Here is a 23,851-nt window from a genome sequence, read left to right on the forward strand (position 1 = left end):
AACTACTTCAAAATCTGACAGTGTTTCAAAATCAAGTAGAATTATGTGTTGAGTAGGTTTTTTATTTAGTGCTACTCCACACCCTGCCGTATGCACAGTGATGATTCAGACATGTGGTTTCCTCTATGTGTGAACCATATGTCTAATTAGGTGGTGTTGTGTCTGGACAGTCCTAAACCATCTCCAGCAGCTGCATGGCTAGCTGCTGCAGCCTCCATGCCTCCCTCATTAGTGGAGGTGAGATACATGATGATCTGCGGGCAGGCTAGGGTTACACATGCTCGCAGGGCATGGCTGTCCTTTGAGGCCGCACGGTTCAGGCCCCTTGCTCTGCTCCTCACCCGACATCTGCTGCTGATTTCTCCCACCTCTGCATCTGGTTGTATTTGTGCAAATATCATTTCTTCATTCCATGTTCATTATCATTCCCCGAGGCCATGGGCCTTCTGTGGGGTGTTCTGCCAGCTCTGTCTGGCTGCGAGGCTGGCGGAGCAGCCTCACGTGTTGGGTCGGTGTTGGGTCAGTGTGAGGGTCCCCCTGGCCTCACTCTCCATGCCTCTGGGCCTGTTTCTTGGCCACCCACGTCATGCCGAGTCTCCTGTTGCTGCTCACCTCTCTTTTCCAACCTATTCCCTCTGCCTCCTCATCCTCCTCCTCATTCCCCTCCCCCCACTTCACCCACCTCCTCATCACCCCCTCCACATCCTCCTCCTCCTCACCCCCCTCCACAATCTACTCCCCCTCCACCTCCTCCTCGCCGCCCCCTCCTCTCCCTCCACCTCCTTCTTAAACCTGAGTTTTTCCAAACTGTTATTTTGGTCCTACTTATGTCTTTTTTTGCAAACTTTTCATAAACCTTTCATTCAGAAAAGCTACAGTTGAAGGTTTGTTGTTTGGTACCATAATATGTTGATTCATTATTATAATAATTATTTTAAAAATACAATAAAAAATGATTGATTCACATTGGTGTATTTGCAATCCTTTAATATAAGCAAATTAATTGGACTAAAGCAATAGCACTCTTCAGTGAAAGTGGACAGGCCACAGTAAACTGGTGTGTCAGAGAGATGCAGCTGGGTACTGGCATTGCAACAGAAAAGATGAAAGAAAGCTTTGTCCTTTTACCATGCTCCCTAGATCACAAATACTCTACTTTCGCCACACTCCCTATAAGAAAAATACTATGCTTTCACCATGCTCCCTAGATCACTACTACTCTGCTTTCATCAATGCTTCATCTGGGTGTATTAGTGATTCTTCTCTCCTTGCCTTTTCACATTCTACCCGGAGCTCCAGAATTACCCCACCAGTTCACAGGGATCTCCCTGTCCCCTGCAACAGGACAGGGACATCGCAGTGCAAGGCCTCTTGGCTGCCCCTCCTGAGCTGAGGAAAGATGGAGAGAGACAAGGCTGGATAGCGGTGACCGACGGCCCACCTGTGATAACACATCCAGGCAGGGGTCCAGGGCTGGCTGGCTAGGCCGGCAGGACAGGTTCGGCAGGCAGGGCTGGGGGCTCCGGGGGGGTGGCTGGGCCTCAGTGTGGATCAACGGACCTCCGACACGGCTGCATCCTGACGCTGAAAGACAGGCGCTCCCCTCTGACACTCGGGCCACGGGGCATCCGCCACCCAAGTGGACAGACGGACAGACAAGTGGATGGATGGATGGAAAGATGGATGGATTCGGGCAGGGAAACAAGGGGAAAATATGAAAAGATGAAAATCCCTTGGTTACTCAGTTGGTGGAGGCTGTGCTGTCGGAGAGCCCTACATTCCTCAGACCCTTCTACTATTTTCTTAGTGCGAAAGCGCTGGAAGGATAATAAACATTTTGCGCAAAGTATTTTGTGTAAAGCAATGTTTGCTTCCCTGAGGAGGATCTGGCTTTCATTAGCAAGTGTGTGTCTGTGTGCTAGCCTGCAGGCAGCATGGAGACAGCTGCTGGGTGTTGGTTAGAGCTCCCCAGCTCTAAGTCAGTTATCTCTGTCCCAGCCGTGTGACTGACACCCCTCTGCCACCCCCCAGGGTCTACCTGGAGCACCGGAGGGCATCTGTGACAGAGTGGCCCTTCATTACAGAAGGTTTAATGATTTAACTCACTTTAAACCATATCCATGTACCTAAACTGCTAGGAGCAAGTGGTTTGTGTTTTTATCTTTATTCCAACCTTTTAGTCACTTGTTTCTGTAGTGTATGTGTGTGTGTGTGTGTGTCTGCGTGTGTGTTTATACGGTGTAGCAGCAGGTTGTGGGGGCGTGTCCCTGGAGGGGGGGGGGGTTTCAGCACCTTGTCTGGCTGCCTTGTTATAGTGCTGACAGAGCAGTGGGGAAGGGGAGGGGGCAGGTAAGGGGGGCAGGCGTTCGACCGCCCTGTCCTCACTCACTGCCGGCCTCAACCCTGCTAGAGACCACAGCCTCTGATCATCTGACATCTCAACCCTAGTATAGATATAACCCTACACTGTACTGCACAGTAGGAGAGATATAACCCTACATTGCACATCACAGTGTTGTAGAAACAGTCGTACACTGCGCTGCACTCATGGCATACACCAAAAATATTTTATGTGCAGGATGACGTCAGCATAATGAGGAATTTTCATTAAAATCTCCTTCAACTCTATCCTCCTGTTTTACATTGTTATTCTTGTTTAGTTTTTTTGATCAAATGCTACTGGAGGAAATTCTCAGTCAGTGCTGAGAATTACAAGGCATTGCATAGAATCTACCATAGTAGACCAAACTGTTGCGATGCTTAATTAGTAGAGGAAACAACTTTACAGAAGTCACTTTTGAGAATCTGCAAGGTCTTCCATTATTTTCCATGTTTTTTTCAAATAGATGGGAAAGTGTCAACCTCCATTAAGCGCTTGGGGGGGGGGGGGGCTAGAGGGGGGGGGGAGGCAGGGGGGGTCATTATTTCCAGATAGATCCGTGGATCCTCGGTGTGTAATCAGAACCAGATTGCATAAATCAGTGCTCTGCTTTATCACAGAACAACTGATGCTAGTGGATCCAGACTTCTCCTGATTTGACCACAATGGAGACCTTCCATTAGCCTGACTGACGATATTCATTGAAATAATGACTGTCTCTTTGGATATTATGTGTGCTCCGCAGTCCACGCAAAAACTCTGGAGGGAGCCAAGCTCAATTTGGGTGACATCTTTTTCCTTCCATCCATGTGAAGCCTTCCCAGGATTGATCTTTCTCCTGGCCCCATCATTTCTTTCTCCTTATTTTCTATTAGTTCTGGGTTGCAGGAACTGAGGGGGAGAAAACACTGAGCTTAGGGGATTGTACTATTTATACATTCTTTCAATGTGCCGGTCTCATAGTGAGTGCACACACATACTGTAGTCAGTTCCTTGAAGCCTCTGTGGAGCAAAGGTGCAGGACCCTGAGAATGGGTTTACTTTGGCCTGGCCTGAGGACTTTGATGATTAACTCATGTATTGGTTCAGGCTATCACTACGCTGCTTTAGCACATGTAGCAGGGCAGCAGTGACGCCAGCATCGCCTGCCTGGCCTCCACCTGATGACTGATTGGAACACTGCAAATACTGTTCACTGAAGTGTCAATAATCCAATGTATGTGTTTTGTGAGTGTGTTTTTTGTATGTGCGTGTGTGTGTGTGTGCCCATAGCGTCTATAAAAACACCCACAACATTATAACACCTAATTTTCTCTCGTTTAAAAGCAGGAAAAGATTTAAGGCGAGGTTAAAAATCACTTAACAGATGTTTGACACGTTCTAGCTGAGAAACATGCATTTCAGAAACTGCAGCTGCAAAAATCAAGCCATGTCGAAGTGCATCAGGAGAAACTTAACAGGGATTCGATGCACAATTGTAAACACGTTAAAGTAGGTTTTACTTGAGCTAACTAACACGACTTTTGCTGGTTTTCTCTGGTTAGGCTTACTGTACGGTGCTGGAAGGAGGAGCGTGTGAGAGGGAGACAATGTGTATGTCTATATACAAACGTGTATGAGTGTGCTTGTGTGCATGCGTGCTTGTGTGTCTGTGTGTGCAATTTCTGATCAGGGCCCCATGGCTGTCAGCAAACATCTCCTCTGAAGAGTATCGCTTTACGCTGAAGTCACAAGCTGGAGCCTCCTCCCTCTCGTTGCACCAAACCCTGGAATCTCAATTTGCATTTCATTTCAGTCTAATCTCTTTACATTATCCATGGTAAACACAGCACTGGTGTTGGTGTGTGAGTGGAGGCTGTCTGTCCAGGCACAGCTGCAGCGCAGGCCTCCTCTGGTCCACATGGTCAATTCTCACTGCAACCCAGAAATACGCTGAGTAGCAGGAAGGGCCACAGAAGGGATCAAATTGTGTTAGACTTACACTTACACTTCTACAGCTAGACCCCTCTGTCTGAGATACAGCTGGACCTGCCTTTCTGAGCATTCAGATAGACCTGTCTGTGTGCGCAGACCGCTAGAGCTCTTTGTGTGAGCTCACAGCCATGTGACGTCCATAGCCCGCTGTGCACATGGAGACAAGCAGGCTTGTTTAGAACCCAACACATGATTAAGACTTGGTATGGAGTCTCCATGCTCCGCTAAATTACAGCTACCTCACTGGGCTAACTCCGCCTCTCTTCCTCCTGAGGTGCCAATATACCCAATCACTGCCACAACATCTCTCAGGAAATGAGAAGGTCTGGGCCCGAAAACCCTGCCACAAACAAAAGCTTCTGTGAGCATTGGCATGTAATGAGAAAAACATTAAAACAACAAAAGATGGCTGTAGGACATGAAGGCAAGCCACTGGCTGTCTTTATAGCGTCTTATTTTACGCTTCTCTCCAGAATAATGAAGCGTGGAGCGACTCTGCCATCTCCATGCAGCTGGAGCCTATCCTCATGTCCTAAATATGGCTGCCTCCAGATCAACAGGTTTTCAAAGCCAGCCGTAAACATGGCTGATGCATTACTGCACGATCATTAGTGGTGGATGGAGAGGAGAATGACAGAGACAACATTGTGCCGTTGTTAAGGAGGAATGTTGTTAACCAAGCAATACTGTTTATGTTATCAGGAAATGTGAAGTTCACAGTTTGATTTTTTTTGTCTTCCAGTAAAAATTTGGTCCAAAGTTTGTCTCGGTTTTGTTGTCTTACAAACTGTTTTTGTTTAATAATAGCAGTAAATGGAGGCCAACAAAATAACAAAAGTAATCTTCATAAATGCTGGCTGTTTTTTTTATTGTGGATTCAACACAGCACATGTAAGTCCTCAACCAAGTAGTTGAAATGTCATCAATTTCCTAATTTACAATGTATCACTTAATATATGTCTATAAATTGTATATATAAATCTAAATATATATATTGTGTTCATAAATGTTAATCAGTTAAACCAATTATATACAAATGTATACATGTACATTATAGCATGTATTTATATATTATATAGTTATACCAAATAATACGCTGTGTGTACTTGTTAAAATATGACAAATACTTTTGATAAGCTGACTACTTTCATGTAAGATGATATGTATAATATTTTATATACATTTCTATATTTGCATTTTAAAATTATTTTCATAAACCCTCCGTTTGTGCCCTGTAAGAGGCAGTACAACTGGAACACAACATTGAGGCATCCTAATATTCCCCTTGCTGAGCAGATCAGAGTTTGAGCCAAGACCAAGTTTTTACCTCAGAGTTCAGACAGTGGATCCAACACCTCAGATGTGCTGGTCCCTAAGGTTGGCCTGTGGTTCCCACATCCTGCAGTCCGGTTCTGCCCTAACCAGTGACTTGGTTCTCTGACCATTTCAGACATCTAACACATTCCTCACTGCGTTTGTACAGCTGGGTTCAGCCTCAGCCTGCAGCCTCGCTAGAGATTCACACCCACAACCATCCGGTACTAATGGTAGTCAGTCTTTCCTCAGCTCCGCAGCAAATACGCTAACAATGATTACATTTCCTGCTTTTACCATTTAAAAGGGTTCACTGCGGCTCACTGTATTTTTACTGTGTATATCATACAGTAGTGTGTTTGACGCTCATGTCATGGTAGCGTTCGGAGTTCATGACTGGTGTACCAGCACAGTGAGATGTCGTCTCCATGTAACACCACAAGGGAGAACATTCCAGTCTGCTGGTATTTATTTCTTATTTACAAATATAGATTAACAGAATACAGACTTATAAATAATTGTTGTGTGTGTTTCTGTTTTTGTGGCTCAATTATCTCAAGAACTGGACAACTGTATGAAGTTAAAAATCGGCAAGTGTCATGCTCAGGACAGTGCAGTGCCCCATGTGATGTTGTTCGGATGATCTCACTCGGATGTTTGCGTTGGGAAAAATATATACACCTAAAAAGTTACGGGTAAAAACTCTAAAATGTGGCCCCCTTTTCACCACCTGAACCTGTCAATCAGTTTTTAATTCAGCAAATCATTTTACAGTATTATAAAGGGGGAGGTACACATCTCACATTCCATCCATTTGTTTAGCCTACAGTTCAGCCGTATTCTACAGGGATTTGATTTCTATTGCTTTGCTAGACATCATCAAAAAAAGGACTTCCTTGCAACATTTCCGTTGACATTTCACAAATACGTTTTTTGGGCATACATTACAAGCAAATTTCCGTATCGCTATTACAGCACATACACTGCCAGATGAGCTGCAGTGCTGACTGACGCTGGCTGTTTGAATCAACTTTCAAAGGTTTTGGTTCATGGATGACGTGCTGGCTAGTTAACTAACAGCAAGACAAAATGGAGTGGTTCCTTTACTTTTTGGATTTTACAGTCATTTACTTTCAATAATCCATGTGGATGCGCATTAATATCTCAAACTGAACAGTGAAGAGGTTTTATCTGTGCGCACAAACTCCAATTACGTTAGGACAGAATCCCCCCGCCCCCCGCCCCCCCCCCCTCCCCCCCATGTACAAGATAAATGTACAAGAGAAAGCACATTCTGTCTAACTAGAATAACTAGCAACCAGTCACAGTCTAAAATATATGCGAGCACTGCACTAAATTGAATTATGGTCAACGACAAACCAACAAGCAACCTGCAGAGGCTGCATGTTAGTTCAGAACTTGCTGAGCGTAGCACAATCAGCCTGAGGTTCTTGTGTTAAGGTCTCCCCCTAGTGGACATGGTCAGTACAGCATCAGAGCCCACAGCACAATCAGACCTGGAGCCATCCACAACAATCTTCTCTGAGAAGAAGAGAGACAGAGAGAAACAATTAAGTGTCATGAACAGAGCAAACCATCCGTGACGCCCCCAGAGAGGGACTCAGTAATGAGTGCTGGACCACAGGTTATGGGTGGAAGGGGCAGAGGCCCGCTCCTCCAATGGGGGCAGGGTGATCAGTCTTCCCCAGGATCACATATCAGAGAGGATGCATACGAGGGCTCCACTGGGGAGAAGGTGCGTCGATGTGACACTACATCTGCGCATCAGCAACCCCTACCCCTCCTCCCTTCTCCCCCCTGCTCATCAGGCCCAGGTCAGGGAGCCATGTAATAGAGCTGCGTTGCCAGGGTAACTGAATACAATCCATGTAAATAATGTGATCTATTGGTGCCATCTGGAAAAGCTCGTCCACGGTGCCTTCGTTGCGTCCTTTTCGCACGACGTGAAGAGATCCATTACCGTATTTATTTGCGCAGCTAAGCCTTGGTCAGCGAATGGGATTATGTAGTGGAGGACTGAGAGCATATACTAAACAAACACAGCTATTAAAGCTGGATTTCTGCTGTATCCTGAACAATAATGGATTTACAAGGCCAGAGTTTTTCCTTCTTACTACCTCTTCATTTTCCAGAAATTGAAACCAGACCGGGGAGAGAAAGCTCAGCTATGTGCTCAGCAAGAGAGAGGGAGCTGCCCAACATATTTATCATGGCCTTAAAAATCGAATGTGAGCTGTATGCGGGGGGGGGGGGGGGGGTATAAGAGAAAAAATACATACTGTGTTATTTAGGTCCCTGTGCCCGCAGCGTTCCTTCTCATTTTCGGGATACACAGCATAACATGGGAGGCAGTCCTTCCTCTCTGCAGGTGTGCTTTGGATCAACTGGGTCACTCTTTGTCTCTCTGTCATTTCAACAACAAACCTGTGCTGTAGGTGGGCCCTGTAGGCTGTTGGTTACCCTGGGGTGCTGTAGGTGGGCCCTGTAGGCTGTTGGTTACCCTGGGGTGCTGTAGGTGGGCCAGTGGGCTGTTGGTTACCCTGGGGTGCTGTAGGTGGGCCCTGTAGGCTGTTGGTTACCCTGGGGTGCTGTAGGTGGGCCAGTGGGCTGTTGGTTACCCTGGGGTGCTGTAGGTGGGCCCAGTGGGCTGTTGGTTACCCTGGGGTGCTGTAGGTGGGCCCAGTGGGCTGTTGGTTACCCTGGGGTGCTGTAGGTGGGCCCAGTGGGCTGTTGGTTACCCTGGGGTGCTGTAGGTGGGCCCAGTGGGCTGTTGGTTACCCTGGGGTGCTGTAGGTGGGCCCAGTGGGCTGTTGGTTACCCTGGGGTGCTGTAGGTGGGCCCAGTGGGCTGTTGGTTACCCTGGGGTGCTGTAGGTGGGCCCAGTGGGCTGTTGGTTACCCTGGGGTGCTGTAGGTGGGCCCAGTGGGCTGTTGGTAACCCTGGGGTGCTGTAGGTGGGCTCTGTAGGCCAAAGAAATAAGAGCTGTCCCTCACAACCCCCAGGAATCTTTATCTACTGTTACACGCCACATGGTTTTTGCATTTGAATTTGGTCCAAAGGCATGCTGGGTAGCCTCCTTCCTGGAAGGCTTCTGCTGCTCTGCCTCTCTAGTCTGCCTCTGTGCTCTGCACTGCCTCACTATTCTGCCTCTCTCCATACTGCTGCTCAGCGGTTGGGAAATCAGTCATGGCTACAGGGGACCATATGAATTTGGGGGATCAGAGACTGGATCTGGTTACTGCCAGAGGACTACAAATATGTCTCCTCTTGCTTCTGATGCAGGAACAGAGGCCTTTAGATTCCTTTTCCATTTTCTGGGTGTTATTACAGGGATATAGTATTTATTGCTTCTGCATTAAAACAACATCAGGCCCAAAGAGTGGAGGACCCCCTCCCCTGGCGTGGCAGTCCACCAATCGCTCACCAGTGATGTCACAGGTGTCAGTTGGTTAGAGTGTAGAGGAGGGCTGCTGGATGGATCCCCTCACCCAGCACAGCACACTACTGCTGCAGCACATCACATCCTGTCTGAGAGGGTGGATAGGGGCTGATCCTTGACAAGCTCTGCAGCTGCTCAGCTCTGGGACCATCAACCCAAACGTTGATCCCTTGGTGGGTGTCAACGCCAGTATGGTCCAATCAGTGCGTGGATCAGAAGAGAGGGGTAAACTGCCCGCTATCACGCACACACAAGATGACAGGCAGAAACCAAAGGCAAGAGATAAGAGATAAGAAAGAGTGGTGCAGATTGCACCAAGAAATCGACACCCCCGCCCCAAAAGAGCTTCCGCTGCTATCAACACCACAACACCAGAGAAAGAGAGTATGTGAGTGTGTATACGAGCAAGAGAGAGAGAGAGAGAGAGAGAGAGAGAGAGAGAGAGAGAGAGAGAGAGAGAGAGAGAGAGAGAGGATGAGCAAGGAAGAGAGTAAGAATGAGGGAGACTGACAGGTAGAGAGAGAGAGGCTGAAGGGGGGGGGGGGGGTAATGAGATATGGAGTGCACTGTCTCAGTGAAACCTGTCCACAGCCCTACTCACTCTCCATCGGCACGTCAACACTATTCGTATAACCAACTGCAAAGCCTTTGCAAAGCCAAGTATGAAACAAGGGTCTAAAATCTAACCAGAACATCATGTGGAGTCAGACGGAAGAGACCCAGATAATGAGGGAGTGTCTATTTATAAAACACACACTGATTATCAACTCTGATGATGGCTGTTGTCTCCTTCTACTCCAAGGTTCTCATCTGGTCCTGATTTCTGGAGCTTTTCTCTCCACAGCCGAGAGGGGTGCTCTCTGGCTAATTAGGCCTGCGCCGCAGAGCCAGGAGGAAGTGGAGCTGCCAGGTCCCCTTTCCCCCACGATCCCTCACCCTGACTGGGCATGGACCGCCCGGGGCTGGGCCCCCTCCCCCTGGAGCTCCCTCCGAGTGTGAGGTGCCAGCTCCAATCTCCCCGATTCCTCCTCACGACTGGTTACCCCCACCTGCCACCCCCCCCCCTCCCCCCATGAACCCTGGGCTGGGCAGGGAGGGGGTGGTGTTGAGGATCTCACGGGTCTTTATATCTTTCCCATGGTAAATTAGGTGGGTTTGGTCTCCTGGCTTCGGTTACCTGTTGATGACATAATTACAATTCTACTACTGAAGTGTAGAAGCCTGCGAGTGACAAGGAAAGAGTGATATACACACACAACTGAATGTGTGTGTGTCTTTGTGGGACACGAAAATATAGAATTACATTACAAGATAAACTATTACAGGTTACAATATTCAAATTCGATTCACCCCCTGGTGCAATTTTGTCAAACCGCAGCATGAATATGCAATTATGATCTCAAAACAAGCTGTACACACCCCTTTGCAGTTCACACACTCACACACACATGCCTGGCAGGATCTTGAGGCATGTGTGGGTCAATGCTCCGCACGCAGATGAGAGCCCCGATACTCTGCTCCCCAGATGTTCCCTGGGCAGCAGAAGAGGTGTTTGTATTTTTATCTGAAATTAGAATACCGTCCAGAAAACAATACAAGATGTGACTGCTGATCTTCACCGGCATATCTAACTAAGTCTGTAGAGAGTCCTGGACTGCCCAAGGGAACGAGCTGACAAGTCTGTAGAGAGTCCTGGACTGCCCAAGGGAACGAGCTGACAAGTCTGTAGAGAGTCCTGGACTACCCAAGGGAACGAGCTGAGAGGATCCACTGAGTCTGTGGCTTGGCAGATAAACTCATAAGCTATAATGAGCTGATGGACAGGAGAGGAGATCATTCACTAAGTCCCTTAGTAGTTCATAAACTATCTACTGAATGAAATTCCTTGTATTACTCAATTCAATTCAGTAATGCTTTATTGGCATGAATGAGTGAGCATTGTTGCCAAAACCAAGATTGAACACATCAAATGTATGTAGTAATAGTAACAACAATGAATTACAACATGAAATAAAATAAATATATGTGTATAAGGAAAACATAATCATTATGAATGACTCGCTGTCTCTCTCTCTCTTTCTCTCTCTCTCTCACTCTCTCTCTCTCTCTCTCTCTCTCTCTCTCTCTCTCTCTCTCTCTCCCTGTCTCTCTCTTGGTCTCCCTCTCTCTTTCTCTGTCTCTCTCTCTCTGTCTCTCTGTCTCTCTCTCTCTTTCTCTCTTTCTCTCTTTCTCTCTCTCTCTCTCTCTCTCTTTCTTTCTCTCTTTCTCTCTCTCTCTCTCTCTCTCTCTCTCTCTCTCTCTCTCTCTCTCTCTCTCTCTCTGTGTCTCTCTGTGTCTCTCTCTGTCTCCCTGCTTTCTCTGTATCTGTCTATGTCTCAGTGGGTCTATATCCCTTCCAGTGTGTGAGAAGTAGTTAAAGTGTCAGTCTTTAAACAGAGTGCAGGCCTCTACTTCACCTGGAGGATTTTGGCACACTCTCGGGGATCCCTGTAGATCTGTCTCCACAACAGAGACACTATGGGGCTGTCTCATTTTCTGTGTGGCTGGAAACACAACAACAACAGATGGTGGGCACACACCATGATGTTTATCAAAGAAATTGACTTAGTCGGCGGGTTTGGACCTTGTTAAAACAGATTCTGAGACTTCACAGATTGACATCTATGTGGAGTTTCACTTTATTCGTTTTGAACACAACGTATTCTGACTTTGCTTTTAAGTTATTTTCCTTCGAGTCCACTTCTCGTCACTTCCCTGTGTGTCCTGCAGCAAAGCGAGACCCCGTGCCTTTAATGTTTAATGGGGCCACAGATTGAGAGGGGAAGAGGCGAGAAGTTCGGGACACGAGTACATCTGATCTAGAGAAGCACTCAAGAGTCTCTCTATCAAAGCAGCTTTCCTTCCGCCCATAAATACCAAGTCAATGAATGATATCCCTTCTTCTATCCATAGGACGGGCACCGAGTCAAAACCACAGATCTGGTCAACACATGAGCACCCAGCATCCCTTCAGTCCAGGTCTCTGATTCATGAAGACATACTCACGACAGATCTTCCTACTCTCTTGTTGGTGTCAGTGTCGTTGTTAGCTAGGGCATTACCTGTATGACTGGGATTCCTATAGGTGTAACATTCTTACCTGTGTGGCAGGTGTTTCTGAGGAATAAATTAAGTGACAGACTTTATAAAGTATTTTTGACATAATGGCTGACATTCAAAAACAACTGAAAATTATCCATCCAGACATTCAACCCTTCTGTAGAAGAGGAGCAGAGGACCTGAATACCCAGTGGTTATATTTCTTCACTAATGACATAACCTGGATGTTGACTCTGACAGACGGATGCTGGGATGCTTCACTTCCTTTCCCCCTTGGGGGAGTCTGACCTCACTTCCTGCGCTCCTGGTGGGGGTCTAACCACCGCGGCGGTGTGGTCTGACAAAGGCTTCTCTGGCAGCTTCAGCAGAGATCCTGTGGCCCGAAACAGCCTGTTTGAGGATTACTGCAGGATCCTCCTGCAGAAAGACACACTTCCTTTATCCACCACAGAGGACAGGAGGGGGACATTACTGACTATTTTTTGTGAGGCCTCCCCTCTTTTCTCTTTAGAGAGCTTGGCAGGCAGGAGGGGTTGTTCCCTTCTTCCAGCAGATATGCAACGCTGAGGACTTCTGCCAGCGAGCAGCGCTTTGAAAGTGAAACGTTAGATTGGCAGATCACAGGGGCCAAGAAAAATGATATTCTCCTCGTTATGACTCCCCCGGCCGATCCCTTTGTTGTGGGGCTTCTGCTTTAAACTGGAAACAGGTCTGCAGTGTCCTAGACTGGGCCTGCAAACACGCACACACACGTGCATTTCGACACGCACACACACACACACACACACACACACACACACCCACGCACCATCCTTTTTTCATCTACTACTAAGGCGTAGTGTCAGCTCGTTAAACCAGATGCCACATGCACAAGCTCTGCATCTGCAGGTGCAACATACGTCCTCACCTGTGTGAGAGTAAAGAAAGAGCAGAGAAATGCAGGGAGATGAGGTCAGCAGAGAGGGGAGAGCACCACGGACAGCAACGAGCCGTGGGCTGGGTTAGTTACAGTACAACAGGACTGTCATTGTCACCTCTAGACAAGTGTAGGATACTGAGAGGAAACTCAGTCTGGAAGGGCGAGAGTCCGCTCAGAGTGACGTGGCAAGGCTCTAAATCCCTCACACTGTTCCAGTGCTTTGGACTGCAGGCGTCCTGGCCGCTGGTTTTATGGCTGAGTGCTGGTGTTGGGAGCCAAGTCTGCACAGCGCTTAAATGAAACACCCCAGGGCTGAGTGTGCGCGGCGCAGCACAACACAGATCTTTGTCCCTTCTGCAGGTCCTTCCCTCAGAACTCTCCCGCGCTCATGCTTTCTATTTGCCATCTGATATTGCTGAATTTGAGGGATTTCATGCTTTGTTGAATAAAACAAAAAGTTGTGTAAAACTAATGCGGCGCCACTTTTATTTGGGAAATATGCTTTTGTCTCCGTCACCCCGGTTGTGCTTTCCGAAGGGGAGGGGTCATCAGGCTTCAGAGGCAGAGTGGAGCCTGTAGCGTGTGAGCTCGTAGCATGAGAGCACTCATCTTTTTAGTATTAAAGCACAGGGGGTGATTGACAGCCTTCGATGGCTGCTGGAGGATGGGATTTGGGTCTGACTTTGGATGTTCGCGTCTGTACCGTCCCACACACAAACGTCTTAATACTCAAGTCAACCTGAGAAATGATCCCATTTCAGCAAGACAATGAAAGATGTCGCACACCTGACAGATAGTTTCTCTCTTCCGAAGCTACTTTTCTCATTAGACATTCAAGTCCGTGACAAATGACAGAAAAATGAAAGTCTCAACATGGCCGACTGTAGGTTGCATCTCTGACGACTCAGTCTAGGTCTCCGTCCTATCGGTTCTTGTCTCGTCTGTGACAGGGACCGAGCTTCCCCCTCCTTCTCTCTACACATGTGCTGCAGCTCGTTAAATGAAGAAACGCTGTAAAAAATATTTACTTCCCTCCTCTCTTTGAGCTAAATATACTTCTGGAGACACTGTAATTATTGGGCCCTCAAAATGGCGTTCTTCCATCTTTATGTGCAGCTGTAACAAATTGAGTGTCTGATTTTCATCAGTTGTGTACTCTCCCAGCCTGCATTGAATTACTGTCACCCACATCCCCTCGCCAGCGCGGGGTGTCTGAGAGATAGATGCTGTCATGCTGTACTGTACCTCCACAAACAGACAGCCCCAGAAGCACAAACACTGGAATGTAAAGTCAGGGATTCTAACTTCTGCTACGAAACAGCATAGAGACAGACAGAATCAAGGTTAGGCTGTTGAAAACCAAATGACCGGGCTCATTCCGAAGTAGACGGCAACCTTCTCAAATGTGTTCACGGGCTCCTTGGCTTGTCTTTGTCGTGAGCCTCAAGACCTTGGCTTGAGACTGCATCAGTAATCCAGACACAATCAGACTGAGTCATTCTTGCAGCACATGTGCACAAACGAAAGTGACTCAGAACATCACATGAGCGCTACAGACGTTCCTCCAAAACAAGAAAGACAAATGGAAGGCCATTCGTCCCTATCATCACTCGCCCTCATACCAAATTAAAGTCCTCCATGTCTTTCTTAAAAAGTGGAGAAGCAGCGAGTGCAGATGTAGGCTGGTAGCTGAGTAGGAAGATGCTGACAGTGCTTCACAGACGCCCTGGCTCTCCAGTGAAACTGAGACCCTGACTGCCTGGTAGAGACTCAGCAAGCATACACAAACACACATGAACTATGCACACACACATGCACACACAAGCACACACACACAGAGGCCCAAGTAATCAGCCTGATGTCACTTGTGGGTGACTAGAAACGTCCAGTTCTTATCAGAGTCATCAGGCCCTCACCAGAGCCACCCAAAGAGCTGTTCTTTTCTCCGCTATACATTTTAGTTGTTGGGTGACATTTTTGCAATCATTTACAATATTTTACAAGAAAATGTACAAAAAGTTAAAAAGTCTAAACTCCCCCATGGTTGAAAGGATTTGTGAAGTAAATGGGCTGGATCCTGAGGCCTGGTTAAGCTGCCGTCACAGTGAGTTGAAACTTTCAGACCTCACCAATACCATGAAGAGCCCCAATTCCCCACATAGTCGTTCAGGTCAAAAGCCTGATCTACGTCTGGAAAAATGATGGTTTACAGCATTATGTTAGAGCCAGAGGAAGCTCAAATTGCATTATATATATTGAAAATAAAAATGTGTTTTTAATGTTTCATACGAAGACAAGAAAAGGCAGGATAGAGAGAGGCAGAGTAGAAAGAGGCGGGATAAAGAGATGCAGGGTAAAGAGAGAAGCAAGATAGAGGCAGGGTTTACAGAGGCAGGACCAAGAAGCAGGGTTGAGAGAGGCAGGGTGGCACGAGTCAGAGTCGGAAGAGGCAGAGAGAGGCAAGGAAGAGAGAGGTAGGATGGAGAGGCAGTGTAGAGAAAATAGGGTAAGAAAAGGCAGGATAGAGAGAGGCAGGACAGAGGCAAGGTAGAGATAAAGTCAGGGTATGAAAAGGCAGGCTAGAGAAGGGAAAAGTAGAAAGAGGCAGAGTAGAGAGGCATGGTAGAGACAGGCAGGGTAGAGAGAGATAGGGTAGAGAAAGACAGGGTACAGACAACAAGGGTATAGAGATGCAGGGCAGCGAGAGACAGGGCAGAGGAAGGCAGGGTAGAGAGAGGAGCGGCGGAGGAAAACACCTAGACAATGCATCCCACATGTCCCGGGCCAGCCTGGCTGTTGCCTGGGGCAGACGCAGCATATGGAAGAGGTTTTCCACCCGCACCCCCCAAACACGTCTCAGGAGCAGCGGCGAGATAGGGTCCACGATAGGCATCAGAGCCAACTGAGCATTAACACAATTTACACCTCACTTCTAGCAGGTAACACCACCCCTCCCTCAGGGGGCGCCAACGTGTGAGACTTGGCCCCTGCCTCAGACCCAGCACTCACCTTCACAGTCGACGCACTTCAAACACATACTACTCTCACAGAGAGAGAGAGAGAGAGAGAGATGTTTTCAAGAAGCCTGGCTCTGTTACCGCAGAGATTGAATGTACAATGGATAAATTGAATTTGAAAGCTGTAATGAAATAGAGAGACAGAATCTAATTTAAACATCACTGCACCCACTGCTGTTTTAAAATGCTTGAACAACTTCTCTGGGCGTTTTGTTACGTTCGTGGAGAGTTGAGACACCGTGACATTCACTGAATTTGCTCTCATGCTCTCTCACGCTCATACACTCTTGCTTTTGCTTATTCTCTCTCACGCTTCTCTCTCACCTTCTTTTCATCCCTCCATCCACAGTTTATGAGACGGCAGCATTTTAGGAAGAATGACCAAGGACCTTTGTGTAATGGACACCAGTCATCGATGACACTAAAGATCTGTGTGAGCTAAAGCTCCTTGCATTGTGATAAACACAAACAACAACTTTCACGGTAGCGATCTTCACAACTGTGCCACATGGTGTGGAAAGAGCTCGTCTGAGGGAGACAATGGTGATTTAAGAACTGAAAATCAGTCTAATCAATGAAATCCATTCAGGGAGGTTATTCCATGCATCAGGACATGTCCTGTCAAAGCACACACACACTCTGTCCTGTCAAAGCACACACACACTCTGTCCTGTCAAAGCACACACACACTCTGTCCTGTCAAAGCACACACACCCCCGCAGAGCAGGAACTCTGACACACCAGGCATTCAACACGCTGTTGACCCGAGGTGCTGCTCTGCCCCTTTTATATGAATGCATACAAAGAGGGAGCGGGGCCCACAGAGTGCTGACAGGAGAGGTTGGCCTCTGTGGGCCGAGTAAAGGCTGAGGGGGGTGGGGGGGGGTCTGAGGGGGGGGGGGTGGGGGGGGGTCTGAGGGGAGGGGGTGGGGGGTCTGAGGGGGGATGGGGGGGGCTGAGGGGGGGTGGGTTGGGGGGGGTCTGAGGGGAGGGGGTGGGGGGTCTGAGGGGGGGGGTCTGAGGGGGGGGGGGTTGGGGGGGGTCTGAGGGGAGGGGGGGTTGGGGGGGGTCTGAGGGGAGGGGGTGGGGGGGGCTGAGGGGGGATGGGGGGGGCTGAGGGGGGGTGGGTTGGGGGGGGTCTGAGGGGAGGGGGGGGGGGGCTGAGGGGGCTGAGGGGGGATGGGGGGGCTGAGGGGGGTGGGTGGGTTGGGGGGGCTGAGGGGAGGGGGTGGGGAGGCTGAGGGGGATGGGAGGGCTGATGGATACTGGGAGGGGGGAGTGTGTGTCACATGAGAGGCGACAGGCAAGGCCACCAAACCAGGACGATTAAGGTAAGACATTTCGGATTTATTCTTCTTGTTTAATTTGCAACAGGTTGTTTCCTTATCCCTATCTCAAATGGATTCAGGAAATAACCATCATCTTATTGGATCAAAGGACTTTGTTAGTTAACATGATGTAATGAAACACTTTGGCATTCTGAGGAGGGGGTTCACTTCTAATTCTTAGTTATTAGATTTGAAATGATAGCAACTTTTATTATTATCAATTAAAAATATTGTAATTATGATTCAAGTCTCCCGACGACTATCTACAACAAAATTATCCATAGATGGTGTACTCATGAATAAGTCTCCCACACCTTTGGCCCTCTGGAAATGTACTACAACTAAATGCATCAATCAATCTCCACGGGGAGTTAAGGGACAAATGATTGTTAGCAACGATATGGTACAACAGAAAAATACATGTAATTTAAAGAGCAAAGAATCAACACTTAGTGTGTTGAAGTAGCTGTGATGTGTTCCTGTCATAACTGCCAAGAGTTGTTGGTGAGCTGTATGCTGTTTTGTTGATACTGAAGCCTTGTTGGTGTTTGTACTGGTGTCCTGCTCTGGACTGTCATGGTTGCCCTTGGAGATAAAGCACGTCTTTTATTCAGTATTACACTGCCCTCAAGTGTTTACAGCTCAGTGCTCAGTCATACACAGTATAAATCAAAGCTCTGGTGTTTAGACAGGTATGAATACAGCTCTGCCAATGAATATTTATCTTCCTTTCCAGACCACATTCTTTTTACTTGGTGTATGCTTCAAACATTGTGGCACCTGTCCAGTTTACTGTGATATCCTCCTCAGGTTATGTATATTTCAGGAGCTGTCAAGACCATCCAAACAGAATGAGCATCTCTAGTTGTGTTTGTTACCGGTGAGATACACATGTCCACACCACCAACACAAACCCATCTCTGCTGGCTGACGGAGCCTCTGTGTTTAGGGTATCCTGGTCATTCATCTAACTCCAGTCATTATTGAATGTACAGTACGTCAGGCCCTGTGTTATGCTTAATGTACCTGGCCATACTGTAGTGTGTAGAGTGGTATGACGGTCACCATGGTAACAGCTCACTATGGGTCTCACGCTCATCAGCACATTTCCTGCCATTGTAAATACAAAGAGGCCAGGGGTCACCGTGGGGTCACACCCTCACCGGTAGAGCTGATCTCTCAGTTTAATAGGTATTAGAATAGATGACGTTAAGCATGCTTAACATCTAGGCAGGATTGCATGTTCTACCTAGGGATGTTTAACAGAATAGAATGTCTGGTCAGTTGTTGACTGAAGAATCCTGGAATTTACTCAGAACATGGTTATTCTATAATGGAGTCCATAGTGCAAGAGAACTGAGTAAACCTTAACTATTTACTGTCGGTCTTGTTTTAGAAAGTTTGCGTTTTTAAGGGGTCACTTTTTACTTTAGTCTTACCTACTTTTATCAAGTCTTATCTTATATAAAATATATTCTTCTACTTTTGCTGCATGCAGTAGGCTACTGGTTGTACACCCCTGGATTTTCTCTGTTACTTGGTATAGTTCACCAGAGGTGTGCTAATCGTCAACCCTGCTCCAACTTTGTTGGTTGGTTGTCACCCTTGATCTGCACAAGCTAACAGACGCTCCGAATGACATCTAATAGGTACAGTAGGTATTATACAGGCTGAAGTCCACCGTAGGCTATCCACTGTTAGACTACTACTGTATTTTGTAAAACGAAAGTAGGCCTTCTATCGTTGGGTTACAGAATGTTAGGCGTAGGCTATTTCTGTGCCGGACAGTCTTATGATTTGGCATTTCAGTATTTGGTCTAATTGACAAACAGAGCGTTTTCAGAAATCTGTCCGTAAACCGTGTTTACAAATGCTTTTCGCACAAATTCCGAATTCGTCGATATTCCCTGAATTGAATTTGTTCGTACTCTGAGAAAATATGACGGCCCGGCTGTTTTAGAAAATGTAAACACACACCTTTTAACTAAAAGCATGCCATGTTAAAACATTAAAACAATATTTGATATGCACTAATAATTAAACCCGTACATTTTCTAACACATTGACCAAATTCATAACCTTAACATTGACGCCCCTTCATCCTCATCAATTATTGTCATAATAAAATATTTTACAATAAAAACAAAAAATCCCGGTCATGGCGTATAATGCGTTATTTTATAATGTCCATTTTGAAATGTTTCAGTTTTCATAGTTTTTATTGTCCTGGCCTATAATTGTTGGTTATCTGAAGTAGCAAATTTACTACACTACTATCTAGTGCCACGAAACAGCGCAGTGTTAATTGGCAGCCACTTGGTCTTCAGAGACCGACATGTGAGTGACGAATAGCGTGTCAGCCGTTTCCGACTGGTAAGATGTATAGAAATAGGGGCGTAGCAGTATACTGATTGCAAATTGTGGGCACGTGCTTGTCTGTTAGAATTGTACAACAAAATTGGCCGATGCGCACGTGTCACGAAAACAACGTTACGTTTGCGTCCAAACTTATTGTGTACACTTAAATAACAACATTTGAGTGAATGTGGCCCGATGAGTGTTCTAAACGATATACTGATAATTTGTAAAAAAATAAAAAAAAAAAATAAACAACATTGGTGAAGCAGGTACTAATGAATCCAAAATACTCTTTTACATAAACAAAAATATATGTACACTTCTTCATACCAATGCACCCACTGATGTGACAGAGAGGGTGGGCGCTGTGCCGAGATGGCTATGGTGTGTCTCACAGACTTCGAGGAGTATGCCAAGGAGCACCTGTCCAAGGCCACCTGGGACTACTACGCTGCCGGAGCAGACGAATGCTGCACCAGGGATGACAATCTGCTGGCCTACAAACGGTACCTCCTCCAACAACACTTCCCACAATCCCCGCACCTTCACAGAGGCGCAAAGAATACTTTACCCATAGACCTGCACATCCCTCCTATAAATGCACAGAGCTTTCCAGCTCCCTCTGTCCCACGTCGTCCTAACACACAGGCCAGATGTACGGTCAGAGAGACGGCTGGCTGACCGCAGCGTGTCCCAGCTAATCTCCCGCCCCCCTCAGGATCCGTCTGAGACCGCGCGTACTGCGGGACGTGTCTGTGAGCGACACCAGGACCACGGTCCTGGGCACGGAGATCAGCTTCCCCGTGGGCATCGCACCAACAGCCTTCCACTGTCTGGCCTGGCACGAGGGAGAAGTGGCCACTGCTCGGGGTGAGGATAGCCTGCAGCCATCTGCAGCACTCTCGTCTATGACATAAGGTTGCAGTCCTAATGGAGGGACCATGTTTTCATGTCTAGACATTTAGAAGGGCAAATTGATGAGACCCTACCAACAGTTGGACCTCTGTTTTTAACCAGTCCAACTCTCCGGCATTTAACCACTAGATGGCAGTGCAGCACTGCTGTGTTGTAGCATATAGCAGCTGTGGCTCATACACCAACACTGCTGGTGGTGATGTGGCTGATAACATCTCTCTGTCTCCCACCTGGCTTCCTGCACCTCAGCTACGGAGTCTGTGAACACCTGCTACATCACCAGCACCTACTCGACCTGCTCGGTGGAAGAAATTGTGGCTGCAGCTCCTACCGGCTACCGCTGGTTCCAGCTGTACGTGTACCGGGACCGCAAGCTGTCCGAGCAGCTTGTCAACCGGGTAGAGGCGCTGGGATACAAGGCCCTCGTCCTCACTGTTGACGTTCCCTACACCGGGAAGCGCCGCAGCGACATACGCAACCAGTTCCAGCTACCGCCACATCTGAAGGTGAAGAACTTTGACGGGGTCTTCCAGGTAACGGTAAATATCCTTAACTCTCATATATTGTAGCATGCAATAGACGTACAGCTGAATGGTAGCAGATGGCAACACCGTTTATTCACTTACATTTACATGTAGTCATTTAGCAGACACTCTTATCCAGAGCGATTTACAGTAAGTACAGGGACATTCCCCCTGAGGCAAGTAGGGTGAAGTGCCTTGCCCAAAGACACAACATCATTTGGCCGGGAATCGATCCGGCAACCCTCTGAGTACCAGCCCGATTCCCTAACCGCTCAGCCACCCTACACTACACCCTACACTTCACATAACAATACACCAATCAATCAATGACTTGAGGAACGGGCACTGATACTAGGTGGTTGTGTGCGTGTGTCTGGTTGATTGTGTGTATGTGTGTGTGTGGTGTCTGGGTGTCATGGCTGACCTCGCAGGAGACCGCAGGGCCAGAAGAGTACGGGGTCCCGGCCAACACCCTGGACCCCTCCATCAGCTGGAAGGACGTGTACTGGCTGCAGTCCCTCACCCGCCTGCCCATCATCATCAAGGGCATCCTGACCAAGGAGGACGCTGAGCTGGCCGTGGAGCACGGCGTCCAGGGCATCATCGTGTCCAATCACGGGGGTCGGCAGCTGGATGGAGGGCCGGCCACGGTGAGAACAACTAACCTCCAAGATGTGACACCTTCTATAGCCTCCACTGCACCTTCTCTATAAATGACTTTACCACACTCTTCTACGATATAACATCCACCACACCTTCCATAACCAACACTAGAAAACCATTAATTGGTTATGGTTAGGTGCTGCAGCTACCCCAGTAGTTACAATTGCCACACCTGACGTAATTGTACGTAACTGTATGACTTGATTGTGTAACTGTAGTCAGACAGTCATCCTGGTCTGAAGATGATCTCCCTGTCTAGGTCACCTGCCATGAGAACTGAATACTGACGTGATATCTCCATGAAAGTGTGTTTCTGCTGTCTCCTGCCACAGATAGATGTCCTGTCTGAGATCGTGGACACGGTGCAGGGCAGGATCGAGGTGTACCTGGACGGAGGGATCCGCACAGGCAGCGACGTGCTGAAGGCCGTGGCCCTGGGAGCTAAGTGTGTGTTCATTGGCAGGCCAGCTGTGTGGGGCCTTGCCTACAAGGTAACAGCAACAGGCAGGCTGAGTTTTAGGGACATTGAAATGAATCATGAAAAATGTTTACTGAATCCCCAAATATGAAGTGACTAAATACAAACCGTTTAAGTTGTAATTATTACATTTGAATGAACATTTATCTTGAAACGGTTACATTGTTTTTAATGGAACCTCACCTCCATGTAAAATATGTTGGAACACCTATGAGTGATTCTTTCTGGTTCTGCAGGGTGAAGATGGGGTGAAGGAAGTACTGCAGATTTTAAATGATGAGTTCCGTCTGTCCATGGCTTTATCTGGTGAGTTTACCAGATAGACCCTGTTAGTCAAAGACTGACGTTATGTTAAAATAGTTTAAAATATATATATTTTAATATAAAAAATGTTGGGGGTGTCTTCTATTTCAGGGTGCAGGAACGTGGCTGAGATAAACAAGAATCTGATTCAGTTAGCCAAACTTTGAGATGACAACAGGGGCTAAAGCAAGACAACTATGACCACATAATAACTAGTCAAACTGTGGCTTTCTGCTTTGAGTTTCAGATCATAAATATCTCCTAAAGACTTAAGAATTTGACGACATTATTAATTCACATATGGATCTTAGACTGCATGCTATTATATAACTTTTCAATATGAAAAAAAGCTTCTGGAAATATGTAATCATAGATTGATAGTTCAGCAAGATGGCCTCTGATGCGAACTATGTCAGACTGTCAGGCTGTTTGGGTGACTGCAGGGTAGGTGTGGGCAGAGTGACTTGAGTTAAGTGAAATAGGAACGGGAGGATGCTGCGACAGTGGGGGTTGCACGTCCTCAGATCAGATCGTAATGATTGTTATGGTTGTAAGATGAAGTTAGAGCTATGGATGGAAAAAACCCAAAAGCATTAGACTCCTAGCAACATGTCAGATGGTAGATCTAGCATGTTGTATTCTAGAGTGTAATGTCTCCAAAAAGAGTGAAACAGTAATGGCCTCAAGCTGTAGAGTCAGGAGGCTTGATGCTTGATGACATGAGATCTGACGACTTTGAGATTAAAAACTTTGTTATTGGCTTTTCGTCTCTTTTCTGTAGTGTGTGTGTGTTAAACAATGTTAAACGTTGTTAATGGTGTTTTAGGTGAGACATGGGGTTAGGTTTATGGTATAATAAAATAATATATCAAATATAACAAAATATTTACATGACTACGATAAGTTTAAATATAGTTTGTAGACACTTATTCAAAGAAGATCTACAAGTTGAAATAATATATATAACATAAATGTAAACTTTTAATCTTAGTGAATTCTTCAATCGATCAAAAGCTGTTCTCTAGACGAGTCTTGACAATAGCAAGTGTGTCAACAGAAGGGTGGGGAAAGTCAAGACACGGAAAGAGAGAGAAAAAGAGAAGTCTCACAGGAAGTCCC

General features: G+C 47.0%; 1 protein-coding gene across 3 annotated transcripts; it reads left to right on the forward strand.

Moving 5' to 3' along the window:
- The first annotated feature begins 18,305 nt into the window (after nt 1–18,305).
- On the forward strand, nt 18,306–23,493 carry hao2 (hydroxyacid oxidase 2 (long chain)). 3 transcript variants are annotated; one of them, XM_084689175.1, is made up of 8 exons: nt 18,306–18,371; nt 20,203–20,355; nt 20,568–20,719; nt 21,014–21,303; nt 21,720–21,938; nt 22,284–22,442; nt 22,666–22,735; nt 22,844–23,493. In XM_084689175.1, the coding sequence occupies exons 1-8, from the start codon at nt 18,343–18,345 to the stop codon at nt 22,897–22,899; spliced, it is 1,128 nt and encodes a 375-aa protein (XP_084545301.1). In that variant the 5' UTR covers nt 18,306–18,342; the 3' UTR covers nt 22,900–23,493. The 3 variants fall into 3 exon arrangements, with proteins under 3 accessions (XP_084545301.1, XP_084545302.1, XP_084545303.1); XM_084689176.1 differs by having other exon boundaries at nt 21,014–21,297; XM_084689177.1 differs by lacking the exon at nt 18,306–18,371 and adding an exon at nt 19,075–19,140.
- The last annotated feature ends 358 nt before the right edge of the window (nt 23,494–23,851 follow it).

Source organism: Hypomesus nipponensis, chromosome 23 (assembly GCF_054491055.1).
Source record: "Hypomesus nipponensis isolate SF chromosome 23, ASM5449105v1, whole genome shotgun sequence".
NCBI lineage: Eukaryota > Metazoa > Chordata > Actinopteri > Osmeriformes > Osmeridae > Hypomesus > Hypomesus nipponensis.